The sequence below is a fragment of the Cryptotermes secundus genome, unplaced genomic scaffold (genome assembly GCF_002891405.2).
Source record: "Cryptotermes secundus unplaced genomic scaffold, Csec_1.0 scaffold4594, whole genome shotgun sequence".
In the NCBI taxonomy this organism is placed as follows: Eukaryota; Metazoa; Arthropoda; class Insecta; order Blattodea; family Kalotermitidae; genus Cryptotermes; species Cryptotermes secundus.
In genome coordinates, this window is record NW_019733984.1 from 5,136 (window position 1) to 14,906 (window position 9,771).

The 9,771-nt window shown below is 45.6% G+C and overlaps 1 protein-coding gene across 1 annotated transcript; it reads right to left on the reverse strand.

Annotated features, from left to right (window-relative positions):
- Positions 1-1,499: 1,499 nt before the first annotated feature.
- Positions 1,500-4,127, reverse strand: LOC111868385 (stearoyl-CoA desaturase 5-like; the record flags this gene model as incomplete). The annotated part of the gene is made up of 3 exons (XM_023858971.2): positions 3,998-4,127; positions 3,706-3,790; positions 1,500-1,671 (listed from the first exon to the last, which is right to left on the reverse strand). Coding segments are annotated over exons 1-3 (361 nt in total), but the record flags the coding sequence as incomplete, so codon positions are not given.
- Positions 4,128-9,771: the final 5,644 nt, after the last annotated feature.

Sequence of the window (9,771 nt, forward strand, 5' to 3'; positions counted from 1 at the left end):
CCTAGTAACCATTCCATAGGAGGCTGGGTGGAAACCAGAGTCGGCCTGGACGACAGTGAAAATTCTTTATCCCATAGGGACTCGAACTCCGGACCCTTGGTCCTCCAGCCAGTAGCTAGTCGCTATACCGACTGCGCTATACCGGCTCACAGTAAAAACTTTCACGGTACAGAACTAATCAAATTTTTTTTTCCCCTTGGCACTACAGCCCTAGTGGGCCTAGGCCTACCTCCATGAATTTCTCCGTTCACTTCGGTTTTTATAGATCTTACACATAAGGTAGGACTCCTTGGGCGAGTGATCAGCTCGTCGCAAGGCCTCTAGCTGTAGACAAACACAGAAAAACGCACACAAACATCCATGCCCTGAGTGGGATTCGAACACACGATCCCGGCTTCCGAGCGGGTGAAGACAGTGCATGCCTTAGACCGCTCGGCTACCGTGACCGGCTAACTAATCAAATACATAAATAAATTATGATGGATACGCGGTAGCATAGTTGGTTGAGGAAGGATGCTACAAGTTGGAAGGTCGCGGGTACGAGTCCCAATGTGGTAGATTCTTTTCATTTGAACTAATCTTTACAACCGCACTATGACCCTGAGGTCAAATCAGCCTCTGACAGAAGTGAGTACCAGGAATCTTCCTCGGGGGTAAAAGGCGGCCGGCGTGTAAAACTGACAACTTTACTGCCATCTGTGAGACGATTGTCTAGAAACTGTGGGAGCCTCAAACCTCTCGCAATCCCATGGGCCTTCGCGGTCTGTTACAGGGATAGCTTTACTGTTTTTTAAATTTTTTAATACGAATAAATAGTAGTAAACTATAATCCTCCATTATCAATCTCATAGCCTTCTTTAACGGACCCAGAGACATTATTATGACGAAAGAAAATGACTTTGACTCGAACATACGAACTTTGCAGCAAAGCTAACAAATTTTTGATGGTTTTCTTTTCCAGTTGATCAGAAGGACATTTTACTCGAACGCTTCCAAATAGTCACGTCTTACGCAGTAAGTGCTGCCATCTGAAATAGTTTCGGCAAAGCTGGACACTGTGGGCCTAGTACTGATTTCTGGTTCTGCCTGTTTTTATTTATTTATTAGCTGTCTGCTAAGGCTTCGCCATAGCTCAAGCCGTTAGTCGCTGGTTTCCCACCGCGGCGGTCCGGGTTCGATCCCGGATCTGGTCAAGTGGGATTTGTGGTGGACAAAGTGGCGACGGGGCAGGTTTTCTCAGAGTACTTCGGTTTACCCTGCCAATCTTCATTCCACCAATTGCTCCACAGTCACCCTCACCTACCATCTGGGGCTGGTGCAACTGGCCAGAAGTGGCCGCAGTAAAAGGGACTTAGTCCCACCCCACTAGCAATAAAGAAATAGGTGTCTGTTAGAATACGTAATGGCAGAGAAGCTTTGATAGATGCGTGTTTGTGTATTTCAGAATTTTTACCTCCTTTTGCAAGAAAATTAACTTATGAAACACTAATGCCACTTACCCCAGAGAACAGTCAGCAGTTTAGCACGTGGAACCACAACGAGGAGACTGTATAAGGCTAGGAGATGTATCACAGTCAGCAGTATCACGTTGTTCCATTTCATCTGCTGCTTCGCAGGCGTCGCGGTGTCTGCCTCCCCATTAGCCACCATATTGCCAAGAAATATATCTTTCTGCAATATACAGTGATTGTGTTAGGTAGAAAGAAAGGCGTAGTTGTCCCTGTGCTTAATTAAAGACCACGTCATTTTTGACCGCTACACTAGATGGAGGTGAGTGTTTGGTTTCACGCTCCGGCCGTCTTGCAACCGGGAAGAGAACTCCCGGTGTGCATTGGATAGGTGGTCGGTCTGGAAGTGATGAGGATTTCTTGAGGAGAATTGAGCCCAGAGTCCGTCCTTATACCGACTGAGCTATCGAGACTCGCAGTATGTTACACTCATGTGAAAATGGAGGGAGTGTTCGGAGTAGGAAACATTTAAACGGACGTCTCTAAAATGCCGATTACGGTGGCCGCGCTGCCTAAGGCATGAACAGCTTCACCCTCTTGGACTCTGGGATCGTGGTTTCGAATCCTACTTAAGGCATGGATATTTGTGTTAGGTAGTAGCCTTGCGACGGGCCGATTCCCTATCCAATGAGTCCTACCGTCTGTCTTGGATTAAGAGAAAATAAAATTTACTTACCTCGACACCGCAAGGTGTAGAAGGGGCAACTAAGGAAAGAAAGAAAGGCTCTGAAATCAGTGAATATTTTGTTATTGTGGAAACCACAAATTGATCTGTCGGTAAGTCGAGCGTTTTGAAATATTCTTTCAAAATATTTTGCAGTTTCTCCCTTGAACACAAAGTGACGCAAATGACACACGCGCCTTTATGTCTGTTTTATCAGTTTTGGGGGCCTTGAAACTCACGTAGTTACTGTTATTATAGAGTGTATGTAAGGAGTGGGTGGTGCGTGTGTTGACAGTTGGTGGGTGGTGCGGATGTCGTGGAGGCGAAATGTGATAAATATTTTGGTGTCTACAAATATGCACACAATTTCGTGGCATATTTTAAAGGCGCGTCCACATTACTCGTGCTCGTGCGGCAGAAGCTCACTGCTGCCGGAAAATCAGGATCTGGAGCTGACGAAGTGGACGCCCAAACTGGTTTGCATACAAAGCCTTCGCATTTCTTCACAACAGATATCAGCTCCAAGTCCTGATTTTCCGGCAGCAGTAAGCTTCTGACGCACGAGCACGAGTAATGTGGACGGGCCTATGGTGGAAGTGGAAGGCATGGCCCCGGAGCTTCTGACTTCTAATCGCGAAAATTTCACCAGGAATACCGCTCCGCTAGCCTCCATGATATAAGACTCGGAGCAATTCAGTTGTACCGAAGACAGAGACGTCCAATCGTCACTTGACGTGCACCGACGGTACGGCAGTTGTGTCTGTGCTTAGTTAACAGCACCATGACATGAAGGTGTATGGAGGAGTGGAGGAATAGCTTCATCAGTCTTAAACTCGACACTCTGTTGGGTGTGAACAGTCACCGTCTGCGGGTGCTTTATCCCCGGGGAATCAGTGCCCACTACCCACTACGTAAGATGTTGGGTGGGGCCCAGAGCCGGTCTGGACGCTGCAGAGAAGAGGAAGAATCTCGTACATTCGTTGGGACCGAACTCTGGCTTCTTGGCCGTGCAGCTCAAGTAGCCACGTCGCTAATCGAATGAGCTGACTCGGCCTCATATTCCGTACTGAACTCATTAACAGTTCATTTTAATAATATTATATACATATATATGTGAATAGGAGCCGGGATATCGTAGTCGGTATAGCGACTTGTTACGGGGTGGACGGCTGAGGGTTTGAAGTTGAAGGCCCAGTATGGGGTCAAGAATTTTGTTTTCCCCACGTCTTCCAGACCGTCTTTCGGGCTCACCCAGCCTCCTATCCTATGGGTACTTGGGGGGAGTCCTTCCTCGGGGATAAATCGGCCGGGGCGCGAAGCTGACCACTCACCTCAAACTAGTGCCCAGTTCAAGAAAAGTTGAATCTATACATGCACTCCCCCCACATGCTTTGCGTAATGCTTAATTAATTCAGCACAGGGACAACTTTGTTTTTTATTTATGTGAATAATTATACAATTTAGTACGTAAGTGACACGCCAACAGATCCGCTATGCTGAATTATGTACAGTGTTAGTATGAGGTTTACATACTTGCTCGCAGAATTGGGGGCTGAAGCTGTGGAAACGTGTCAACACCCGGAGCGCTTGTCTTGTCCTGACCAGAGTCGTCACGGAACTGTCGTAACAAATCAACTAGATGAGGCAAAATCTTGTGAACGCGACGGTCTTACTAAAATTAGTATTTCTTAACAAAATGTCAGAGTCCACGCTCCACTGCTCCCTTACGTGCCCTTGCAAGTATTGGTGGCCTCTGGTCCGCAGTTCATGATAATCGTGGGAATGACATTCAGACAGATAACACAGCATATGTACTTGCTTTTACCTGTGCTCCATTTGTGTTCCCACGGCTCTTCCTCTATATTCTTCAACACTGTCGGTATTCAATTTATTATTGTTATTTACTGCAATTGGGTGGCAGTAGGCCATACACTGACACAGACAAGGAGAGACTGTAGGTTCCAACGCAGTGCCAGCCAGCTTCTGGCTAAGACAGTGTGGAGAGTGGGCAGCGAGGAAGATAAGGCGTTGAGAATTGAAGTGTCATACAAGTGCTAGAACAGAGGGAGACGCAGGAAACAGTAGTAGAAGAAGAGTTGGAAAGTGAAAGTTATTGGAGAATTGAGAGACCCCTGTTTTCGGGGGGGGGGGGNAGAGAAAGAACATTATATTATCACGTGTATTTGTGACTAGGACGCGGGTTTGGATTTGTAATTGGATTTATTGGATACTTACATGTCGTAACTACAAATAATTATAAAACCGTCACTGATTTACACAATCTGCAGTCACTCCACACTAATCTTCTGTCTATCTGCACAGGTCCTCACGGATTCATAACACAGGAAGTAAAAAGGTCTCAGTAAATAACACATTCCCAATATCACTGTGCGACAGCACACATAAAGTCTTCAAATCACAGGTTAAATCTTCGCAGGCTGACTTCTTGTACGCATCTTCAAACTACGAACTTCCTGTGAGTATCTCTTCCTAGAACTGACTTGTCCTTGAAACGAATGAATTCTGTCACTTATGCAGCCGAGAAACGGACACCCTTCAAAGGAAACAAATATTACGTTACCACCACCCACCGCTATGTGACGTCACCTCGTACACAGAAAACAAAGCCTCCACTGTTGTTGCGTGTAGGACCGTGTTTACAGAGCTGTTGCCTGGCAACACTTTGAACAAATCAGTTTTCATAAGATTCCCAGGCTTCGCCCTCTCGTCCTTCTGATAATGGTAGTGTGAATGAGAAGATCTTAAGATGATTATAAGCAATGGCTTGAGACAAGTACACCGGGATTTTGATTTTCTGAATTAATGTCGAATTGTACAATTTGGAATAGCAGTTTGGTAGCTATTACAGCATAGGGATATGATCTTTAAACGTACAAACACGCAGCTCCTGTTTCGCTGTTACAAAGAGCAGCCCATTATTAGTACTCAGGGAAATAATTGCTATTATTGTGAATATCGTACGAAACACGTAAATAAATTGTGTTGGCAGAAGGCGAAGATCTTCAGAGTTGGAGTAGGCATGGGGTTCCTTTTTCTGCGGGGTAAGTATTCGAACCACACCACATTCTTTTCGAGTTTGGAACTTAATCTTATAATTAAACTGTATGTAACATCCACGTCGTGATACGCTTGTTATGACACCATGGTGTTGTCGGTGGTTGTCATAGATTCGAGTTAAGATATTGCTTGTCTCCTGAATTCAATCCAGAAGACAGCCTTATGAATCTTCACTGCTGTGAGAGGCTTAGATCTTTAATCTTCGCTTTCCGCTGGATTTTCAACGGAGATTACATCTGTGTTTTGCAGCGAAAGCAACATATATTGAGTTCCTCGCTACAAAGAGGGCTTTCTCTAAATAAGAAAACTAGATCACTAATATTGTGAGCCGTGCTAATTAGTAACAATAATGTGAGATGTCTCACCAGCCTGGCACAGCAAATGTGATCACGTCTCGTGCTCATTAGGGTGGCTACACCTGTCTGTGCATGGTGTTGTGATGCGCATGCGCCCCTTTTTCCAGAACGCTCTGTATGAAAACAGTTCCCAAACACCGGGCCTACTTCCCAAGTTAATATGGTCATTATACCTGATTCCCACGGTTTCACCTGTATATTATTTTGGGGAAACATTGTTTGGCAAGAAAGTTAGTACATGCCCTGCTATTGAATTGGGTTGACAGTTCGGGAACCCGGAAGAAGAGAGGGTCCACCGTTGAAAGCCGCTACGAAGCAACGGCTAGTGAAGACGGAGAATAATTTGTGTGCTTTGATGCGTAACTCAGTGTGACAATCGTAGCTATTAGTAGCTACGTTCTGTAATTGTCCAATAAATCCAGTTACCAATACGAACCGCGTCTATAGGGACTATGGCGTAACAATAATATTGCCACTATTACGAGCTGGGATAGATCAGTGGGTATAGCGACGTGCTACGGGGCTGGATCGGCAGAGTTCGTTCCCCGGCATGAGCAAGAGGGCTGGGCATGATGGTTATCACGTCGGTCTACTGCCGAGATCCAGAATGGTGGAGCTACAGCTCCACACCCCAAAACGTCTTCATGATGTGATGATTACTTTATTAAGCTCAGTTACAACTTTAATTTTTTATATATATGTATATTTTTTATATTTGTGAGAAACTTATGCAGGGTTCCTTGTAACTGTGTGGGGATTGTTTCTCCGTAAGTTTATATATTTCACCACGCTTGCAACGTTTGCTGGCCTCTCGAACATTTCGTGCACAGTGTGTAGGCCTATGTTTGCGTACGAAGTTTCATGTGCCTAGCCCGACTGGTTGATTGTGTGCTGCTGCCTAAGAGTTCATGCGTCCGCCATGTTACCATTAGTGTGTTAATGATCACTGATATACCAGATATTGTGAAAACTGATCAGTTTTAGTTGAACGGGGCACAGACTGACAGGTTGCACATCTCACAAGGCTGTTCCCTTTCCTTCAGGTATGAAAGCGAGCAAGGCAAAATAAGTGACATTCAGTATATAAATTACGTTGTAGTACCTGGAACTCCGAAATTAAGGGAGATATATCGCCCTTTCCCTATGAACTTGGGGAAGTTTTCATTTTCAGTGGACACTTTTAATTCGTCGATATTTTTAAAGTGAATTTTTATAATTTTGTGTTTTGGACTTCGTTGCGTCGATGAGAATTCTAAAATACATAAAAAAGTGACCTATTTTTTTAGATATACTTGTCCGTTACTAACCAATATTTTGTATAGGTAAGATTCTGTATAAAGTCTTGTTTAAATATACTCAGTCGTTAGAAGGAAGCGCTATAGTTCCTTTTCATTTTCTTCTGTACAGAGCGGCGTCTCTTCAGTTTCGTCGTCTAGCAGATGCGCTTCTTCTTCAGTCACTTCCTTCACATGACCCCATTCTGCATGGGTACCGTCTCCTCTTCGCTGCACAACTTTCTGGATCATCCTTGGAGAAGGCTGCTTTAAATCGTAAGCCCAACCAATAAGAGCGAAGAAGTCGATAAATGCTGTTGTGATGTTCAAACCATAGTCACCCAACTCGGCTGTCTTGTAGTCCCAAGGAAACGTGTGGTGGTAGTTGTGCCAGCCCTCACCCAGAGCTATCGCCGACACCACGCGGTTCTCTGCGGGCAATATTTTCCTGAAACAAGTTCGGATATTTTACAGAAATTAACGCTTTTTAATTCTCCAATGTTCTTGTTTTTTCCTTGGCACTACAGCCCCAGTGGGCCTAGGCCTACCTCCATGAACTTCTCCGTTCACTTCGGTCTTTCTAGATCTTACACAGTCGGTAGGACTCCTTGGGCGGGTGATCAGCTTGTCGCAAGGCCTCTACCTGTACACGAACACCGAAAAACGCACACACACGAACTAAACTACTATGCCCTGAGTGGGATTCGAACCCACGATCCCAGTTTCCAAGCGAGCGAAGACAGTACATGCCTTAGACCGCTCGGCTACCGTGACGGGCAGTGTACTTGTTACCTAATATAAAAGTTTCTCTTACAATTAAAAACTGCATTCTGCCCACACAGTGTATTTGTGTGTTCCGTATGGTTCTCACAATAAACAGCGACTGTTTCCCTAAACAGCATTAACCGGTTGGGCTTTGTAGCGGAGACGTAATGTGTTTCCTGTGAGGTACGGACTGAACTGTGCATTCTGCCCACACAGTGCATTTGTGTGTTCCGTGTAATTCTCACAATAAGCAGCATTAAACATTTTGGCTTTGTAGTGAAGACGTAATGTGTTTCCTGTGAGGTGCGAACTGATGTCTGCACTGTACCCACACATTTGTATTTGTGTGTTCAGTCGTCGGAGAGACTTCAGGCAGGAAGGTCGCATACCCAAGCCAGGCCTGTTCTCTTGGCCCAGCGCGGGAGCTCCAAGACATCGAACAGCTTACGGTTCTGAATAACCAGCCCCGTATGTTGCAGACAAAGAGAAGAAAGAAGAGGATTCCAGCTTACGCTTGTGTTCCCGGCGGTACTGCCTCAGTTGAAACCTAACGATGCCAACGAACTCTGAGGATCCTTTGTAATCCTTACATTCCACCCTTAACCAGTGTTGCAACATCGGTGAATCAGCGCTAGCTTGTAGGAGTAAGTTCAGGTGGGCTTCGGCCCGCCTGCTTGTCGGAGGTTACTGCTGTCATCGGATGATGCAACTGTCCTTGGTTCAGTTCCTTTTAACTTTTAACTTATACTGCGTTCCAAATAGTATTATCACTTCCCTGGTACGCTCGGTGTTGGTGAGTAAACCGTAGCTGCCAGCGTGGTGAAGTCCAAGGTTATTAGATTGGACCCCCTAGGCATTAAGAGGGTTATGGACGTTGGAGGCCCCGCAGCCCTAAATACAACCATAAAGAAACCCAGAAAAGTAAATAGAAATAAAGCCGAAAAAAATAAACCATTAGAAAAACCAACCATTTTAACCATAAAACCTAAACACGCGCTCCGGTCCCCAGTGAGCGTAGAGTCCGATAGTGCTTCATCTGAATATTCAGATTCAGAAATGGCATCGATATGGCCGGAAAATAAAACCCCTCCAACTAAAGAAAATCTTAAACAGTCCGAACCAAGCAGACCCAAGTCAGCCTCGCCCGTGATATGCCCTTCTGGCAATCACAGCCTTACAGTGGCTGCAGATGTACACTGTTCCCAAGGTGGAACTAAAGCTGTGAGGCAAGGTGCACAGAAACCTGCTTTATCGGCAAGAGCCTCTTCTGAACCGCCTAATCCAGATGAGATAGCGGAGGATAATGACTTCACTGTCATTACCCCCAAAAAGAGAAAAAACAAAGCAAAAGTAAACCCACCCATAACAGAAGCCGCCATTAATACAGCTTTGCCATCCTCTCCCGCTCCTGAGAGCCGTGTTGCTGGCAGCTCAGAGAAGAGGACCAACTTCCTAACCGCACCCAGAGAGAAAATTCCGCCGGTCGTCATCCACCACCACTTCCAAGGTGACATGACCAGACTTAACAAAGATTTTCACTCCAAATTCCAGCCTATAGGCTTCACAACCTATAGAATGAAAGCTGGCATAGCATGTCAGACTTCAACATACCAAGACTACCTAAACTTACAAAGCTTTTTAAAAGAAAGTAAAGTTCCATTTAACCTGATTAAACACAACGATTCTAAGCCGTACAGGGTGGTTATCAAAGGCATCCCTCCTACCACCCCTCCTAAAGCCATTCAGGATGAGCTACTGGCCCTTGGGCTGGCAGTTCAAAACGTCATCCCAATGTCCACTTGGAGAGACAAAACCCCTCTGCCCATGCACATAATTGAGCTAGATAACGTTCCACAGAGCCAGAAAATTTCGCAGTTGTCCCACCTGTGTTACATCAGAATCACTGTGGAGCCTTATAAGGGACGCGCCGTGCCACCTCAGTGCGCACGGTGTCAGCAATTCTTTCACGTGGCGGCAAATTGTCAGGCCCCTCCGGCTTGTGCCCACTGTGCAGAGGAACGTTGCTCGTGGCAATGTGAAAAACGTTTTGAACGGAACTTTGTCCCACGTGCGCTCTGTGAAAAATCGGAGATCACGGCTCCAAGTACAGAGGTGACCCATATTTT